The 20,809-nt window shown below is 42.4% G+C and overlaps 1 protein-coding gene across 1 annotated transcript in view; it reads right to left on the minus strand.

Annotated features, from left to right (window-relative positions):
- The window catches only part of LOC310790424 (cadherin-12-like), a gene marked incomplete at both ends in the record, with an annotated part of 138,763 nt that overhangs the window by 83,419 nt on the left and 34,535 nt on the right, over window positions 1-20,809 (minus strand). Inside the window, one exon of the mRNA XM_083652111.1 lies at window positions 5,289-5,583. Coding sequence (XP_083508237.1) covers window positions 5,289-5,583 — 295 coding nt within the window. The remainder of the gene's footprint in view (window positions 1-5,288; window positions 5,584-20,809) is intronic.

The following is a 20,809-nucleotide window of genomic DNA, read 5'->3' on the forward strand; positions in this document are numbered from 1 at the left end:
ACAGACCCCCTAGGGGGGTGCAGGGGCATGCATCCCCGCAAGATTTTTTTTCTTACATTTTAAAGTAAAATGCATGAATTTGGTGTACTTTGAGAAAGCACTTAAGAGCAAAATTAAAAGGCTAGATCTATGAAGAACATGTCATCCTTACTGTGCTGTGGGTTTACAATGACAAACTAAATTTCTCCCTATAGATACAGTATATTCTGAATACAGGTCACTCAGTAGAATACTGCTTGTTTAAATACAATGGTCCATCTATACCAAAATCACTTCCAGGGGAGAACTCAAAATACAAAGTAACATTTTGTAGGCATAAACAGAACTTGTTTGGTTCTCCTACAGGTACATTCTTCTGTTATCTCATATCACTAAACCATCTAAATCCTGGAATTGATCAGAAATTGAATTTTGATGAAGCAGGAATGATTAGATGAATAACTTCTCTCTTTGACTACACATTGTGTGTGTAATTTATTAGCACAAAATAAGACATCAGATCTCTCAAATCACAAGACCGAAAACTAGGCCGGAACATGACCTCTGTGTCCCCCTGATACCCTAAGTCTCCATGAGCCTGTGGCTCAGTCAGCCCAAACCTGTGTTCACTGTACGTCACTACAGGAACAACTTTTCAATAGGTCTCAATGACCTGACATTAACACAAGCTGAACATTAACCATTTTCTTTGATGCTTATCAACATTGAATTAAAGAAGTAGTAACTCACTGCTCCAGGCTCTTTTAGTCAGCTGCAGAAACACGTTTTTATGCCTGTGTAGTAAGTGCACTCACACGGTGTATATGACTCCAACATATTTACATTACAGCATGTACTTTTTCATTAAAATAAATATAAATAAATATAAAACCCTTAGAAAATGGGGTACAAGAAAGTGTGTAATTCTCCTTTAAACTAAATGAAATGAAATAAAAACAAAACATAAACCCAACACTATACTGTATAAACAGACTGGGCAACAAGTGTAGTAGTTGAAAGCAGTTACTTTCTTCTTCTTTTTCCAAGTTTGATGCACAGAAATAAATAATACAAAAACCATAGAAAATGAGGTAAAATAAAGTGTGCAATTCTCCTTTAAAATAAATAAATAAAATTAAATAAACAAATTAACATAAACCGTTTAATGTTATTTTGAGCTATGGTTAAATCAGAGTTTCAGGCAGTCAAGCAAAAGGCCGACTTGTTTTGATGCCCTTTGATGTGTAATGTTAGTGAACGGTGGCTGGCTGATATTAGCGGTCATTAACCTGGTTACACACAGGAGTTACGCTACGGGGAGAAGGGGAGCCACTCCCCGGGCGGCCTCTCCCCAGGCAAGACCGCGGCTTCACTAAACCCCCGCCTCTGGCCTAGCGGAGCCGACGTTACACGCAAGTACAAGGGCTTCCCCGAGCAGCAGACTTTTTCTCTCCGAAAAATTGAAACCCGTCATGTTAACTCATTGAGTGCCAATGACGACTTTAGTCGTCAATTGCTTTAGTAACGTTGAGTGCCAATGACGACTAAAGTCGTCAATTGCGTTTTTTGGCGGTGGGACGTGGATCAAAGCCAGATCCATCTCCTGTAAAATTTTGGGGCATGTTGAATGTGTATAACCTATTTTACCGACCCATTAGGTGGCGACAGTGCTCTCCAGATTAGAGAAAGGCCAGGAGAAAAGAGAGAAGAAGTCATGAGGAAACGGAAATCGCATCGATATGCATGAAGCATAACGTTAGCTGTGCCTGTGAACAGCAGTCAATCTGCTGACACCACAATTGAGCTCCTCCGTCTCCGCTGCGATAGCCCCTCCATATGATTTAGTTGCCGACACCAGCCTCTTTCTGAAAAGTTACATTATTCTCAGCTGGGAGCCGGCGACAGGCTGTGAAAAAGCGGGGGAATGCAGCGCACTTTTCAGTGCAGACAGAGCAAAAGCAGAGCGAGAGCAAACGCAGCGACACTCAGAGTCGCGCAGAGACACTCCCACGGAGGAGGAGGAGGGGGGTGGGGCACGCAGGGCAGTATACAACACACAACACCAACACAGCAGGCTCGATTGACAGAGACAGGCAAACAAGCTATCTGATGCCCACCAGCAGTAAATCAAGACCAGCAAGAAGGTGTAGGGTCTGCGCACGCAGGGGCCAGCGCTGCTGGTTGCAGCTAAAAAATATTATTTTGCCAAACAAAATTCCTTTGTTTTCACTGTTTTATTGAAGGAAATTATTTTTGAGGTGTCACATCAGAAAATATTAGCTCCAGAGTCAGTCATGTGCTTGAAATGCTATATTTCACAAAAGGCTCAATATCTCAGCTTCTAGATGGAAACTTTGACTGGAATTTTTTCTGTTTTTGACCTATCTTCTCCGGCTGATAACTAAAGAACGGAAAATTATATCAATAAACTTTTTTTTGCTGCTGATACAATAGAGTCTCATCGTTCTTTGTGCGTGTTCGGTGTTTACATAGTAATATCACACAATATTCTGTGGGCCTCGAGAAATCACTGAAAACGCTCTGAAACTCTGGCACTGGGAGCGTCCGTTCTCCAAAAGTGGCTGGCACTCAATGAGTTAAGGCTGAGCATGGAGATCGATTTTATTTCACCAGAGCCGAAGGCAGCAACACAAAAGACTGATGGAAATAACAGAACAGAGAATTAGCAACAGGCGGACACCGTGGTGGTGAGAGAGAGACAGACAGCGGGCCAATGTGGAGTTGTGAGAGGGGGTAAAAAAAACTGTCAACATCCCGTTGTGGCGGTGTGCCATAAATTCCCCTATGTATGGGAAACACTGTTTGACTGGATGTGATGCTGATTGGCTGACAGACTGGATGTGGCGACACTGATTGGCTGAAGGAGTTGTCTGTCAATGCACTGTCAATGTGCACCTACTGAAAATACTGGGGGGCAAGCTGGAGGCCAGACGGAACCACTGAACGAAACAGAATGTGAGTTCTCGTGATCCGGATGGTTTACCAGGCTAGCAGATCTCTCTTTGAGTCTGGGACACTGCTCGTGCCAAACTGGTTTTGGAATCCTGGCCAGTGATTGGTTCTCTGGAACCAATTCCCTTGAAATCCTGGGGTCACCAATCAGTAACGACTTTAGCGATGAGGCGCGCCCACCCAACCTGACTCTGTTGACCTTTGAAAATGATCCAGTCTCTCATTGGTACTATGACCTGTCAGTCATTCAATTGTTTTGCCCTCAATACAACAGCGGGGCCTGCGAAGTGGCAGAGACTCTATTATGTAGTATGCGGAGCGCAGCAATTCAACGCAATACAGTATTTGAGTCTGACAAGAGTCCCAGTCACGGATTGGGAGAGATTCTCCTGAAAGATTAGTTGTCGACAGGTAGACATCGATGCCTTCACACGGCAGACAGCTCCATGCACGGCTGTATCAATCAAATACCTCCGTGGCTCAAAAACATGATGTGTAAAAACACGGAACTACTTTACTGTAAAGGACAGGATCTGAGGCCTGCTTGCTAATATGTACAGGAGGAGACACGGATGTGTCGATGGTCACTGCATCGTCTAAGCTCCTTGTTGACTGATTAGACAGGCTTTGCAGTCTGAGCAGATGGTAACAATGGCATTAAAACATCAGGTGACAGAGATTAGTGTCTCAGTCCTCCTTAACAAAGCCACACATGCCCGATTAGGCATACCACCGGAGGGCAGCATCATGTTCAACACTAATAGGCTCCTGAACAGACAACAGTTGAGATAATATAATCAAAACCTTTTCAGTTCTGACATTTGAAATACTTTGTTTGAATCAGTTATTTCCTAAAAAGAGCTTTTCACCATTTGTAACACTAAGTATTCACTCTGAGGGACCAAAATAAGGACATTTCTGGGGTCTTTGACGTTTCTGGTCTGAAATCAGCATGCTGCCATTTCTCTACAGACCGTTCAGTTCCTTTCATCTGATTAATCTAATTCACATTCACAAGTGTTTAAACATCCACTGATGTTGACTTAACATACTGTAGTAGCATGATAGGAGGAGAACAATAATCACAAATACAGTCCGATTTGACATTGTTGAGAGGAATCCGTTGCATTTAGGGATTTTTTGGCTGCAACACTGCACATATCAATGTCATTCACAATACCATGAGCCAATCTGTAGTCCACTTCCATGGTCAAACCCGCCATGTTAGATCAACTTGCAATGCTCTCTGATTATGCAGTAAACAGATAAGGAGCAGCGTGGGAGAGTGCTCACGTATTCACCTTATTCACCACACCCACTTTTTCTCTCTTCCGCGTTCAACGCAAACGTATTTGTTCTTCCGGTTCAGTGCTAGTTGCCTTCTGTGGCTAATATTAGCCACTAGTTAGTTATGTTATATGGCAGTAAAATGCCACTGAATGACCAAATTGATATAACTTTTAACCATTTCGAGTAACACTGTTTCCATACGGATCACCAGCGTTAGTTTGTTGTTTATAACGTGGCTATATTCATAACGTTTCTATCTCGGATGCGTTATTTCGAATCGCACATAGGTTACGCTAAAACGCACATAGGTTACGCCTCGAATCGCACGCAACCTATGTGGGTTTCAGGACGCAACAGCCTCGACTCCACTAACGTCATCTTAAGAGCACAATATTCCTGGAATGCAAGTTTAACTAAACAGTTACATGTCCTCTGCATTCTACATAAAATTAAGATATTACGGGTTGTTTTATTTTGTATGTTACATACGTATTGGCCAAGATATGTTAGTTAATGGGGGAGTAATTTTGCCACTTTAGGAGCAGAGTGTGCGCGGCCATTTTGCCTGCAGGGTTTTTGGCAAGTCAAAACGGAAATACTATTACGAAATGACGTAATGCGGAAGCGTCCATGTGTGGGCAAAGAATAAGGTGAATAGGCTGGGCTGTTTTGTTCCTGCTTTCTAGCCGTACTCTGGAGACCGCTGATTTGGAGTTCTCTCTTGCCATTCAGATCAAGGGGAGCCACTCTCCAAGTGAATTACCTTGATCTGTTCTCCCTGGGGGGAATCTATAAAGATAACCTTGTGAAACATACTCAGGGCACACCAAGAATAACTGCTTCTCTGAAATGTCAAAATCTGTTGGGGGGAAGCCCATCTGGTTATACCTGTCATGCTTCTGAGGCTCCTCTTCTTATCTAGCAACTTTGTGCATTTCAGCTCAGTTGAAGAGGAGAAAAAAAACTCTTTGTGTGAGGAAGTCAAACATTGATTTCTCAAAGTTAAGTGGCCAAAATGAAGTCACTGAAGATGGACGGTCACTTACCTACTGGTGACATCTCAGGGACGCTGGCCGTGTACGGGCCCTCCAGGAACTTTGGCTCATTGTCATTGATGTCTTGGACCTTAATTACAAATTCTGATTCGGGCTCCAGGGGCCTGTTGGTGTCGATGTCAACAGCCTGGGCGCGGAGGGTGTAGTAAGGCTTCTCCTCCCTGTCAAGACTCCTTAAGGCATGGATGTCCCCCGTTGTTTGGTCGATGGTGAAAATGGAGCCAGCCCCATCCCCAGAGAGAGTGTACTTCACCACACTCTCCCCCTTATCCAGGTCAGTGTGCAGCTGCAAGACAAGAGGAAATAGACAGGTTGAATCCATACAGTGGAACAGTTAATGATTCATTGAAAGCACTGGGGGAGAGCTGTCAAAGCACACTAGTTCATGAAGGGAGTCAAGGAAACTGACTGAGCATCAAAGAGCAAATTCATGTCTCCGCAGAGATCTGCAAAAGAGTGAGTCATGAGGAAAATGGAATTATCTAAATTTCAAAACGTTTCACATATTAATTAGGTTAAATATCTCATAAATAATGTATTCTCAGTGCAATTACATCGCAGTGATAACTCCTCAACACAGTTATTTCTATTCATGTAGGACTAAAAAAATTCTATATTAAATCAATTCTAATATACAGTACATATTTTTGGGAGTTAGGGTTAGGGCATAGCAAAGATCAGACGTAGCAAAGATCAGACTGTGAAATCTAACGCAAACACACATTTTCTGCAAGAATATTTTTTAACACCTTTGCAAATTCAGAATTCTCCAGACAGAGTAAATCTTGTTTGACCTAGATACAGTGCAGAGGGGCCACAGCACTTCTCTCTGTACGATTACGAGACAAGCACATTCCTGGCCGGTGGCACTACACCTATTGACATGGCAGTGATTTCCTCATCATGGAGATCAGTCATGTACAACTAAAATATTCAAAAGGTTCAAATGCAATGCCATCATCACCACATATGGATTTATTTCCCCTACGTTGCCCTGATATCAATGGCATTGAATTTGCACCAGCACTCTTGCACACCGCTCTTGTTCCAAGAGGATGGGATGCAAGGTGAATGCAATTAACTGCCTGGTAGGATGGAAAACCAGCAGTACTCTATCCCGAGGATCAGGATTGAGAATAGCGTCAACTGTGTCAGGACTGCCACTGCACTGATGACTACAGCCAAACTCTACTTATATAGTCCTAGTTTGTAAGAAAACTAGAAAAAAAAGAGTGGCAGTTTGACAGGTTTATTCAATCTGCAGGTTAGGAGCAGACGGCAAGATCAGGCTTGGACAGGTGAAGTGGGAGAGATACTAAAAGCTGTACGGTAGTTCCTCGAATGACCTCTTGATGCTGGCTCCAATAGACCCCCATGATAAAATGCCCGTGCAGGGGGTGAATTTTTATATAAGTCACCCGGTTAGAGTAAAATAGATGATAGAAAAGACTATGTTTTGTGTATGATGGACAAGTCGCCTGTCCAGTGATCACGCAGCCTGCTGATCACGGACCAATAGCAGATGGAGCTGTGGCTCTGTGGCAAACCCCTGGTCTTGTGCTCTTCACGGGAGCTGTGTGAAAACCAAAATGGCGGCGGCCACACTTCAAAACAGGAGTTCAAAAACCAATAGATCGTCTATGGTTGGGAGCCAAGGAAAGCAAAATCTTAACGATTACACAATTTTATAGGGTTGAACGATATAATAGAATATATAGAATATAATAAAGCTATTGTTGAGAAGGTATAAGGTCATACAGTATGCATTGCACATTTACACATTCCAGGCTCACAGTTCTTTGAGAAACACACAAGATGTTACTTTACTATTCTTATATTGTGTTTTTATTCTTGCATTTTTATAATCAATCTCTGTAAAGCACTTTGGTGCAAACTTTTTCCTATTATTTGAATGCACTATATAAAAAACCTGAACTTGAACTATAATGGTGAAGCAGATTCAGTATTCTTGAGTTTTAGGCATTTAAGAATGGTAAATGGACTGCATTTATATAGCGATTTCTAGTCTACTGACCACTCAAAGCTCTTTACAACAATGCCTACATTCATCCATTCAAACACACATTCATAGACCAATGGCAGCAAGCTCCCAAGGTGCTGGTTTGACCATCAGCGTTCAGGATCTTGCCCAAAGACACTTCGATAATCAGACTGAAATCACCAAACTCCTTCTACACACACGCGCATGCGCTGAGGTGGAAAATTTTACCATCAGACCCTTAATCACCTTCACTTAAATACATAAACATAAATGATATACTTTCATAAGCACATCTCTTAAAGGGGGACTTACCCCCCAGATATGTAACAAAACGGCATGCTGCTTCATTTGAAAAAACCTATGGGAAAAACCAAGAAATGAACGTCTCCTCTTGTCTAGGGATTAGGGGTGGGACAAAATATCGATACCCACGTTATCGCGATATTTCCACCCGCGATACGTTATCGATACACTGGCGCCAAGTATCGATATGTTTATTAATTTTTTTTTTTTTTTTTTTTTTTTTTTTTTTTTTTTAATAAACAGGCTAAAATATTATGCTGTGTGTGGTAGTTGAAACATAGTTTCAAGTTGACTTTATTTATGTTTGTAGTTGAAACAAAAACATAACTACTGTAGGCTACATGAATGGAAATGTTTGATCATTAATATCTACTTTTAGAAATTATATAGGTAGGTAGGTAGGTTATATAGGTTTTCTTGTTTTAATAGTAATAATAAAAAGACTTAATGTGTAACTTTTCCTCCGTGGTATCGAAAATGGTATGAGTGAGTGAGTGAACTCAGAGAGTTCATGTCAATTCTGCTAATAAATGCATAATACATGATTTTTTGCCTTCAGAGGTATTTTTTTCACTTGTTACACAGGTATCGTGATGTATCGTCTTCCAATATATCGCAGTATCGCAGTATCGCAGTATCGTGATATATCGTTATCGAGGGCCAAGTATCGTGACGATATCGTATCGTGAGCTACTCAGCGATTCCCACCCCTACTAGGGATGGGAATTGATAAGATTTTAGCGATTCCGATTCCATTTTCGCTTCTGCTTATCGATCCGATTCCTTATCGATTCTCTTATCGATTCTCTTATCGATTCTCATTGGGCAAGGAAAAAAAAAAAGAGTACAAACGGGTTTATTAACATTAATTTTCTTTTATATTATTATCATTATAATTATGTATTCTTATTCAGCTCTGAGATCAGATTGCTCTTTTCAATCCCATACCAAGCAGGGATCAGTGTCTGTTAAACTGGCTTTGTTTGGGGGTTTGTATTTTGGGTTGAGCATCTTTGTCATCTCCCTATAGAAAATATATAGTGGGAATGAATGAAACAGAACTAGTGGTTAGAATGACAACATGCAACTTTGACATTTTACTTTAGCTGGCATGTCAGACAAACTAGTCACTGCTCGGTGACATTCGTTTACCCTCGCCTCGGTCATTTTACTCTTCCCTGCCTGGGTGAATGGAGGGGCTAGAAGTGCGCAGCACAAGAAGTACTCGCTGCAGCCTGACCCAGAGCGACTACCAGCCTCTGAACCAGTCTGACTCTGAACGTCATCATCCTCTAAATGAAATGGATGGAAATGGAGTATTGGTGAAATCTGGTTTACGCAATGAAACAAATGGCACAAACAATAAACACACAATAGCCAGGGTCTGGAGGAGCGCTATCGTTAGCCGCGCTGCTGTTAGCCACGTTATCGTCACTCCGTAGCACATCAGAAACGTGACATTCCTCCAAAATTATTGCATGCTCTGTGTGGACAAATGTTTCTGCATATTGCTAGTATTTCCCCCCTTTGACGAAATAGAGGTTTTGCAAGCATTGCAAGTGGCACTGTGCGGTCATCGTTTTGCTTCTGCCTAGACGGTGGCTAGACCGGTGGCTGCGGTCTAAACAAAACAAGGCTGCGTTGCGTTGCGTGCGTGTCGCAGCGTGTGATGTCATCGCGCATGGAATCGATAGTGGAATTGTTAAGGATTTTGGCTAACGATTCCAAGGAATTGATCCACTGGGACCCGGTTCTCAACAAGAACCGGTTCTCGATTCCCATCCCTACTCTTGTCTCACTATACTCTTTGGCTGTGTTCAGGTCAGGATTTTTTTCCCGGAAATCGACGCCATGACAGTTTGCGCACCGCCTAGAAAATAACTTATATGAGAGCTGCAATATCTTTATACATATCAACAACTAGCCAACGCTGGTGGCCTGTATGGAAACAGCATTGCTCAAAATGGTTGAAAGTTATATCATTTTGGTCATTCAGTGGCGAACTAGAAATTGACTCCATTGACTCCCATGTAAGTATCGTTAAAAGAGCCTGGTGACGCGAGCCTCGTTATCGCAGCACAGCACAATTAGTCAGGACAAACCCCCCGCTCTCAACACGCTCATGTAATCACAATGGGAGATTTCTCCACGTTATTCCCTTGTCCAACTTGTCATATACACCGCCATGAAGTCCCTTTTTAATTTCCGTTTCTCCCTTTTTCGTGATTCTTGTCAAAAGGTGTAGTGCACCTCTGCTTTTTCCTCGAGCACAGAGCAGAGCTGCAGCGGGGTACTATTGGAACATTCTCCCCCTCCCTCCTCCTCAGGCCCCGGCTGCTCACAGGCGAAACAGCCTCCTGCCTCCTGCCAGTTAAGCTAGGGCGCTCTGTAGCCCTCACAAAACAACAACAAACAAACACAAACAAAAATCGCTGGTGTGCGATTTTTCTGCAAAAAAAAATCTGCACAATCAGTGTCTGAAATTGGGTACAGGATTGCGGGAATCCCGCATCTGTTTGCACGAACCGCTGCATACGACTGGACAAGCCGCTTGTCACAGACAGGCGGGCAGACCGTCAGTGCAGCTCAGTAGCCTATAAGTCGGAGGTGAGTGTCACTGTCACTTCACCTGCCTTCTCCTCCCCGTCAAAAATGAACCAGGAAAATACATTTTAGGCTGTAGGCTCCTTTTTGTGAAAAAGGGGCACAGAAGAGTCCTCTCTATCTTCTTTCTGCACAATCAAAGTGGTTGAGTGGTTCTCAATGTGGGGTCCGGTGACCACCAGTGGTCCTTGAGAGGATTCCAGGATTCTCTGTTATCGCTCAACCTAATATATATGGAATTCTGGACAAAATCATATCTAGGCTACATAAAAATAAATAAAAATAAATCAGATTTGCATCTGAGAGACCAAATCTCATCATATGGGGGTCCATTGCCACAATGTGAACTAAATTAGGGCTCCTTAGTATGAAAAAGGTTGGGAATGATTTACAGCAACACAATGCCATTTCCTTCCTTTTAAGATTATAGTGGCGTTTATTGATAGTATTGTGTTACATAGTAGTTGGTAGGAAAATAACAGTCGATTGTAATCAATGAACAGGTGATTAACAGGTCAAGTGACACAAACAGCCAATGAGCTGTGTGTATTGTAGCGCCATATTGGTAGGAAAATGCTTGTGACATCATGGGAATAGGCTTGGAGTTGTGAGGAGCCGGGAAAGGGTACAGGGGGAGTAGGGGAGTTACTATCTTGAAATACCATAGTCTTTGGTTCATCGTGACGTCACGATGTATCAAATCTCCCATTCATTTGAGGGCAAAAATAAGCAGTGTTCAACCCATAGAGGGCACTTATGCAGCTGAAAATGATACAAATGGTACAATGGTAACAGTTTGGTCTCAAATGTGGAAATTTTGACCAGAATTCTTCACACCACCCCCAAAGTCACATATATTGGTTAAAAGCTGAAAAAAAGTGTTTTGGGGGTAAGTTATACTTTAACATTCACACACTTTTCAACTCTGTGCACCATTTGATCTCACATGTCCAAACACAGGAATCCTAATCTATTACGACCTGTCCTGATGTCCTCCCATGTCAGCAATGTACAGTATGTAAGTGTCTCATCACACATGGAATCTCTGTAGCACAGCTTACTATACTGTACAATGTATCAGCTGTAACCTCTCTATTATGTCAGCTCTCTGTGTGTCATTGCACCACATAAAAGACTGTATCAATCTCTTCCTCTGAGAAGAACTGTACAGTATCCATGCAGCCTTGATGCTTGTTACACCTCTCCTTCAGTCTTTATTTACAATCCTGTGTGGCGAGGCATCTGGGTAATGTAGCGGTAGATTCCCTGCCTACCAACAGGAGGGTCGCAGGTTCGCGCCCCCATGTTACCTCCGCCTTGGTCGGGCGTCCATACAGGCACGATTGGCTGTGTCTGCGGGTGGGAAGCCGGATTAGGTGTATGTGTCCTGGTTGCTGCACTAGCGCCGCCGCCTCCTCTGGCCGGTCGGGCGCCTGTTCGGGGCGGAAGGGAACTGGTGGGAATAGTGTGATCCTCCCACGTGCTACGTCCTTCCGGTGAAGATCCCCATTGTCAGGTGAAAAGCAGCCGACTGGCAAATGTGCATGTGTCGGAGGAAGCATGGTGCTAGTTTACAGCTCTCCCCATATCGGCAGAGGGTGGAGCAGCGACCGGGGCAGCAGGGGACAAATTGGCCAAGTACAATTGGGGAGAAAATGGGGGGAAATCAGAAAAAAACAACATCCTGTAGTGGCTTGTTTATACATACTAGAAATACCACACGCTCATTCCTACCATGCGCATTGAGTGATTGTGCACCTTATCAAAGTAGTGAGATAATGTATACATTTCTTTCATATTTACGTATTTAAAATATACATTTTTCACACACTTATTATTGTATGTAGTAGTGAGTATAAATGTTTAAATGTACCGCTGTCCTTTGTTTGTTTTAGCCTGTGCATACTGTACTTTTTTTTGTATGAGTATAGCAACGCAAGCTGGAGTCAACTTCCTTGTAATAAAGCTGATAAAGCTGATTCTGAGCCTATTACTGTACATGTAAGTGAGCATATAACAATGATGCCTACTATGCTTAGTATAGGACAGGTAATATTCCATTTCATTTGCATTGTACACTGTTAATACTTAGGTTAGCACATGCAGTTATCCTTACAAAGCTACGGATCTGCAGAGTAAAACTACTAGACTTTTCACTGGGTGTATTCCGGAGTAGTGAGTGGTTTGATGTGGGTGAAGTGTTAAAATGACATCAACCAAGTCTCAACTCTCAAATAACTTGTGGAATTCAACTGCAATTTCCTATTTGGCTCCCTGGAAGCACAAGCTCTCACTCTCACTCCTCGTCATGTTGCCATCTGCTGAAAGAAAATGTTGTATCAAATGTCAGCTGCAGTACTGACAATCCAAATGAGATGACTGATTGTAATTACAGTACAGTATTAGAACAATTGCATTTTTATGAGCTAATTTATTTGAACAAAGGCATCAGACTATTAGTGGTTACCTGCAGGGGCATCACAGGCTTCACAGCTATTCTCACATGGGAAAGCTGACACGGAAGGAAGGAGATGGAGATAAATATACTTCAGTACATCTTCTATAAGTAGGATTTGGCGTGAGTTGAGGAATTGATTTTTTTAATACATTTGCTGCTGTTTAAGTCATTGATTAAATGAGGTGAGCGTTTACTGTGCATTAATTTATTGTTGGATGACGATGTCTTCTCATCATCATTTGCATTCATGTTAAACATTATTATTGTATGTATACAACCATTAATTCTAATTTAATTGATAATACAAGTGCTGTTGATATTCAGATGGGAATTACACACTTTTGGGCAGGTAATTGTGGGCGTGTCGGCCCGCTGCGCTTCACGTCATCTCGGCGCACATCTCCATATAGGCGTGTTTACTGTATGCCCAAAAGCATTGTGGAGGTGTGGTCATGCCCATAAAACCACAGCGTCACTTCAGCAGCTTCCTCCTCACTCAGAGGGAGAGTGAGAGAGAGAAAGAGGGAGAGAGAAAAGATAGCCTAGATGGGGAGAGGGAGAGAGAGAGATGTGAGGCTGTCATAGAAATCAAATAACGTGCTCATGCCCACCTGTGAATCACCTGTGTATTATTGCCATTTCACATGCTGAAAAAGGGCTGCTGCCCAAACGTCTGACTGTATGGACGTATGCTTAGCCTATTCCTTTTCGGGCTCTCTTCTCCTGCATCTCCGCTGCGGGCATATACTGCATGTGTAATTGCGCAGCGTACTGAGAGCCGGCGATGAGTGATGCTGCTCTATTTGAAGTTGAATTTTGTTCCACCAGCACACATTTTATTAATCAGCTATTTATTTCTATTAGTTTCTATTAATATATATACATCGAATCCCACCAATTTAGCCCGTCATTTTCCCCTTGGTGCACATAAAGACACATGCTTCCGTCACTGTCTGCTTGATGGGGAGAGGGTGTCTCTCTCTCTCTCCCCCGACGAGGGAAGTGGAGAGGGCTAGGTAACGCTTTAGAATACAGCCCGCAAATAAGCATGTAGTTATAGTATAACTACGGGGTACAAGGAGTGTAGTTATAGTATAACTACGGGGTACAAGGAGTGAATTTAAACTTTAACTAGAGGGTAACAAGATCTGTAGTTATATTATAACTACGGGGTACAAGGAGTGTAGTTATAGTATAACTACGGGGTACAAGGAGTGAATTTAAACTTTAACCAGAGGGTAACAAGATCTGTAGTTATATTATAACTACGGGGTACAAGGAGTGTAGTTATAGTATAACTACGGGGTACAAGGAGTGTAGTTATAGTATAACTACGGGGTACAAGGAGTGAATTTAGACTTTAACTAGAGGGTAACGCCTACACCTGTGTCATCACAGCGCAAAACTGGACAGTGGAGGCAGACGATAGCAATAAGAGGCGGGCAAACGCAGCGCAAAGGATAGCGCTGTACAACGATAGGGCCCTAAAAGTTGGAGGTGAGTTGGAGCTGTCTGTCAGCTGTCTCAAGCTCGTCTGAGAGAAGTGTGTTGCTTGGCAACAAGTACGTTTTCACGTGGACGCGCACGTCCATAGCCTAAAGACTGGGCGCAGCTACGACCATGGTAAGTCAGGCTTGGTGCACTCGGTGTAAATTCAAATCACAACGTCGGGCGTAGCTAAGACCGGCGTAACAGTTAAGACCTACTTTTTTACGCCCAGCTGGTGCACTCGGCTCCAAGCGTTTAAAAAAATCTATTTGCTGCTTGGTCAAAGCTTGGTGTGACTATGTACTGCTTTACTTGTAGTGGCTTAGGACAGGCCTACATAGAGACCCCCTGCTGTTCAGTTCCTTCATGAGCCCTCTGGTCTTCTACTGCTGGTTTGTTGGAAGTACAATACCCCACTCAAAATAATATTGTAGATGCAACCTTAACTTATCTTATCTCATCAAACTATACTGTACAGTAGTTAACCTCCAATGTTGGATGCATGATGCTGATCCAATACAATGAAATTATCCTCGATTAATGTTATGGTATAGATGCTCGTTAACACTGAGCATCTATACCATAATGATGGCCCTTTTTTGCCATCTGTGTGAAAGAGAAACAGCATTGCTGTAATTCACATTTTAACAAGGCAATAGTAAACATGTATAATGCAGTTCCGCCCCTTGGCTGGCCCCTTCTGGGCCAATCAGTGCAATTTTAGAATGTCTTACATTAAAATTCCTGTATCTATATTTAAGTAAGATACATACTAAATCACTGACTTCCATGGTTACTGTACAATTACTGTTGGCCTATATTTCGAGTATGTAAACATAGGTTTTGTTTTGCTTTATTCACATTCAGAACAAGATTCCAACGTAAGATACATTGTACAGTGTTAAAAGCCACTGACACACTCAATAACCAACTCCACTACAACTTTAAGGTTTCCAGCACAGCAGTAAATGATCACACCATCAGCATACAGATTAAGATTATGATTTGACACATTTTGTCAAAGATCTGTTTAGATTATTAACATTAATAGCAAATAACAGGGGACGACTAAGTTCAGAACCCTGGGGCACTCCTTTACAGACATATAACATTTTTGAAGTTACAATAAAATTGAGAGCATTATCATAAAGATAGTTTACAACCATTCCACTACTTAAATGGCATGATCAACAGTTTTTGAAATGCCTCGTCAAATTATATTAACAGAGACATACTGTTGGTTATGTCACCTTGACTGCTGTCATAATTGTCATGAGTACGTATTGGTGTGACTTTCATCATAGCTAATTTTCTTTTAAACATGTTACACAGGAGCTGGCCCCATTTGAGAGTGGCCTTGTGGTGAGAGGAATTGCCCTATACCGTCCTATTCACCTTATGCAGAAGAGACCGTCTGGCTTGAGAGACTAACAGGAAGTGTAAATACAATCGGAAGTTCCAATTGTATTTACACTTCCTGTGACTCATAAACCTAGTCTGAATCATAATGTTAGTCAAACTATGTTTGACCAGGTGAGTCAGACTAGTTTGAGCAGGTAAAACAGCCGGCGTTTTGAACAGGAAGTCATGATACAATGTGTCAAGTGGGCGGGGGTGCATAAGGTGAATATAGAAGGCCAAATGATTCAACCACACAATAGCTGATATGTCCACAAACTGGGAACCCAGTCTATTTTTATTTGAAAAATAGACTCTGGGACAGCCCTACCTTTTTTCCCAGCTTCCTGTACAGAGCGCCTCTCCTGATACCGTCACTTCCTTTTCCGTGTCCGTGCTCCACTGTTTACAGTCTGAATAGCAATTTGCGCCACAACTTTGGCGATACTACTAGTCACAACAACTACACCTCTAGTAATTTTCCACTGTTGTTGCACTCTGCACTCTGTAATGCAGAGTGTTTTTGCGTTAACGTTATTAGAAACGGACGCGGAAAAGGAAGTGACGGTGGCAGGAGAGGCGCTCTGTACAGTAAGCTGGGAAAAAAGGTAGTGCTGTCCCAGAGTCTATTTTTCAAAAAACAATAGGGTTCCCAGATTGACGTATCCCTGGTGAAGTGTTCTTGATAATGCTACTGAACCTCATCCAGGACCATGGTCTTTGGTAGCCTCTGGTGAAATCTCTACATGAATGTGTCTCAGAGAGCTGTGTGAAGAAGAGCTTCCTCTGTGCATAGTATGGCAAATTCAAGTTTTTCTAAACCACTCGTAAGCATTTTGTGGATCTAAAACACAGTAGTAACTGGGCCACAGATTTTTGTGTGTGTGTTTTGATTTGAAATTAGTGTGTATCATAAGGATGGAGAGGGAGATCAAACAAATCCCTCCTTTGATGTGATTTTACCAAGACAGAAAATGATATTTCTTGTGCCAAGGAACCATGTTGTAAGTCCTCAACCCATGCTAAATTAGTATTGTGTGGGATGATGATGGGATGATGAGAGGAGTTGAATAGGGTGATGATGTACAGTACCTCCAGGCCGGGGATGAAAGGCATACAATGGGAAAGTGAATGCAAGTTTTGCAAGAACTATAAAACAAACAAACAAACATCTGTTTCTGGTTTTTCCATACAGAAATAGCAAGGCTCTTCATGATTCATATTCAATGCAATTAGATGAGGCTTTATTTCCACACATGCATAATCTCAGCAGACCTATTTTTCACTAGATTTTTACTTTATTTTTAATAGTTGAAGCCTGTAGGAAACTGTCTATGTTTTACCAATTACAGTAGGTAGCACAAGTCATGAAGTAGCTTAGCTGTAGTTCTACAGGGATAATAGAAAAGTCAGAAAAAATAATAAAGAAAACTTCTGAATATGGTGATAAAAAGACTTGGAAGTGTATCTGTAGGGACAGGGAGACAGCTTTTACTGCTCTGTCACATTAGGTATGCTGTTAAATGTGCATACTTAATTCACGTCCAAAAATATGGCTCCTTTTCCCCTTGAGTCTGATGCCACATTTTATTTTATTATTATTCTGTGTGCTTTGCATGCTTCTTTCTAGGGTGGAGACTCCGGAGACGACTCTGGCTCGAGCCAATTTGTCATCACTCATCAGTGATGTCACTAGAGCCATTTGTGCATCATGGATGTCACAATGTCTATGTGAGTATGAAGGAACGCAAGATATCACATACCCCCCCCCCCTCCCCCCCCCCGCACTAGATTCATGCCAGACTCCTGAAAAGTGTTTTGGCAGATTTTGCCGATCGGAGCAACGGTGTGCCTTGCAACTCCAGACAAACAGACATGCCTGATGTCATCACAACGTACTGTATATTATGCCTTCAGTCTTCGTCGAAGACCAGCGAGGTTGAAACGCGTTGCGTTTTGTGCCCCTGTTGATTGAATTGAAAATGTACATTGTTTGTAAACTGTTTCAGTACACATGTACGATACTTCCTGATTACATTTTGCTCCTAATATCCAAGAAGCTCCTTTTTTCTTGATTGTTCTACTTTTGGTCTGCTGAGCTGTCTTGTGCCACTTTTTAGATTTTCCCTATGTAAGATGATGTCAGCATGAGCTGTGATTAGTCTATGCAAGATTATGTCAGAGCAGCTGGAGCTGTGATTGGTCTACATAAAATATTGCTGTAGCTCCGCCACCTGTGAGCATCCCCCCCCCCCCCCCCCGCACCAGTATGCCAGACCCTGAAAAGTGTTTGTGTGATTGGTGCAACTCCAGACGGACGCACACACACACCTCTCTCCTATACAGTAGATACAGTTGGTTTGTGTGGGAACGCCCACAAAATGTTACTACGGCTGACAGGCGAGACTACTGTAGACGGTGGGGGGAAAAACCCCATATATCTCAATGGGCTGACTCACCAAAGGACGGTGCTGCAGCTCTACACTAGAGGATTGGGGATTCAACAGCAGGTACGTCTGTTCACATGTGCATTTACTGCGGTGGTTGAATCCCCGATCCTGTCTGCCTGAGCTAGCAGCTAAATGCTAACTTTGCTGAATGGGGAGAACGGGAGGATCTTCCCATGCTGACCCACGCGTCTATGACGAGACACCGCCTGAATGTATTAGGATTTTCAGTCATGGTTTGCTCCGTTCTTTGTAGATCCAGGCCTCAATCCCATGAATGTTATCCAGATTCAGCTTGTGATGTGTCCTTAGTGGCATCAGATGCAAGTAGATCCTGTAAGGTGGATGCAATTATTTTGTTGATGTCCTAAGCTAAACCATCATGAATAATGGAGAGGTTACATTTGATTGCCTCATTAGGAATGAGAAGAAAAACCCATTAAAAATATGAAAAGAAAAAACCACTTGGCATCTATTCTGTATACAGTTTATTCAATAGGTACTCAGGAGAGGCACCTGCAAAACGATTCATAGCTGCACAATTAAAGATGAAAAAGAAATGCAAATGCCCCCAAAAATAAGAAGAAAAAGAATAGGCACATTGCCTCGTTAATTAGAATGGAAAGTTGACTGATATTAATTAAAAATTCCATTACTCGAACAATGGTAATCAATTGAGATTCATTAATAGGGAGGCAGACATGGGCCCTTTTTAAAACTATACAGCACAACCCAATGGGCCCAACAGACAAGGCAGAATCACAGTCAGGAGCGTCTCAACAGTATGTCAAGATAATAAGCGATTTTACTACCAAAAAAGGAGAAATTAAAGAAACATGGTTGGCTTGTAACATTTATTTCCCAAGCTACATGTATGAATCAACAAAACTAACTGTGTGTGTGCTGAATTCATATTATGGCATTAGCGATAACATTATGTAAACCCCCCCCCCAAAAAAGGTTAACATACATTTGGCTAACATACTGTATGGTGCATGTGCCGAAAGACAGAATGAAAGGAGGAGAAAGTGAGAGAGCTGGGTGGTAACACGCACAGCAATGTCTGTGCATAATATGGCTTTAGAGAGGCCCTATACACAGTACATAACACTTTTTAGCTTTTTCATGATCGCTGTAATTAACAAGTTACTCTGCTCACAGCATCAGTTGACATAGCAGGCAGCTATAAAAATAATTAAATTAAGTATCTTGTTATCATCAAAACTCTCACCTACTGTGAGCGTAATGATGTTTATGTTCATGAAATTTGATCTTGAAAGATTGCCCCATGCTCAGCATCTTATGCAAAGAAAGACTAGCATAAATAATGCATTTTAGGCAATTAGCTGATGCTATTATCCACAGCAACTTTCAATGACTGAGCAGGTAGGGGTTCAACGTCTTGCTCAAGTACACTTTGAAAGATGGATGTTTATTAAGGATATAAATTACCGTAAATTCCGGACTATAAGACGCACCGGTGTATAAGCCGCGGGACCAAAATTGACTATTTTTTTCTTCTATAAGCCGCACCGGTCTATAAGCCGCGGGTGTTTTGATGTTTAATTACCATATGAAAGGGTTCGTGCACAGAGAGGAATGTCGGGAAAGCGATGGCTGTTTGGGGAAGCTCCCATTTATTAACATTTCAACAAAACAAAACAAAAGTCAGGTCACTAATCCCCAGACAAAATCACACAACAATAGGCTATATGTGCAGCAAACCTGTAACCAGAGAAGTCAAGTCACTAATGCTCGTCTTCCTCTTCTTCCTGCGTACTGAAACCACCAAAGTCCTCATCTTCAGTGTCGGAAACGAACAGGTTCAGGGTGGCTTCGTCAACCACTCTCCTCTCTCCTTCATTGTCACTCAAAACCAACGAACTCCTCTTCATCTATAGCTGTGTTTCCATTACAGTTTTTCGCAAAAGAATTGCGATATTTCTACAACTTCGACAATGTACAATTGCGACTTGTAGGCGTTTCCATTGAAGTTGCGTTTGAGTGATTCCCCGTTGCAGCAGCTGCCACAGTGATTACGCACGGGGATCTGCCCCATATCCCGTCCCCTGCATGCTCAAATCCAACCAATGGTCAATGGAAATCCCAACATGAAGTTACAATGCATATAAACGAGCCTGATTATCAATTCAAAAGAAAATGAGTCGCAAAATGTTGCTGGCTGCGTGAATGCAGTCAGCGCGACAGGCAGAGGAAAAAAGGTAGCCTAATAGCCTACAACTGGTCCGATTTAGAGATGGAGGGGGGAAAAGGCTGATTTGGTTCTATAATTGCACCTGAAACGTGTGCAATGTATTAGCCTACTCACAGTCACTGTATTCACTTCAGACAGCACCACCGCACCAGTGTGTGCTTTTCATCCTCTCATCTCGCCGCTGTGCCAAATGCGCGCACACAGGCAGCCTGCTGTCACCATGGACCGATTTCTGCCATTAAACATTATCTAATTTGCCCGGCTACGCTTTTGCACAACACTCGTCTTTCTGCTAGGTAGCGTTGCTTCAAAGTTTTCCACTTGCTGCGGAGGTTTTGACACGGCTATCGAACCTTACTTACCAAACTTATTTTCCGCTCCTTTTCCAAGGGATAATATGGGTCACATGACGTGCAAATGCGAAAAATGTGTTTCCATTACACTTTTGCGATAAACTGCTATATCGACACGTCTGAAAAACCACCTCATGATCATCTACTGCTCGTTCTCATGCTGTCGAGAACGAGCAAAGCTTTTTTTTGGTGAAAGAATCCTCCAGGGCGCTTCTTGTTAACAGTCCGAGTGAGTGGCAGGTCG

This window comes from Poromitra crassiceps (genome assembly GCF_964638095.1).
Source record: "Poromitra crassiceps genome assembly, chromosome: 2".
In the NCBI taxonomy this organism is placed as follows: Eukaryota; Metazoa; Chordata; class Actinopteri; order Beryciformes; family Melamphaidae; genus Poromitra; species Poromitra crassiceps.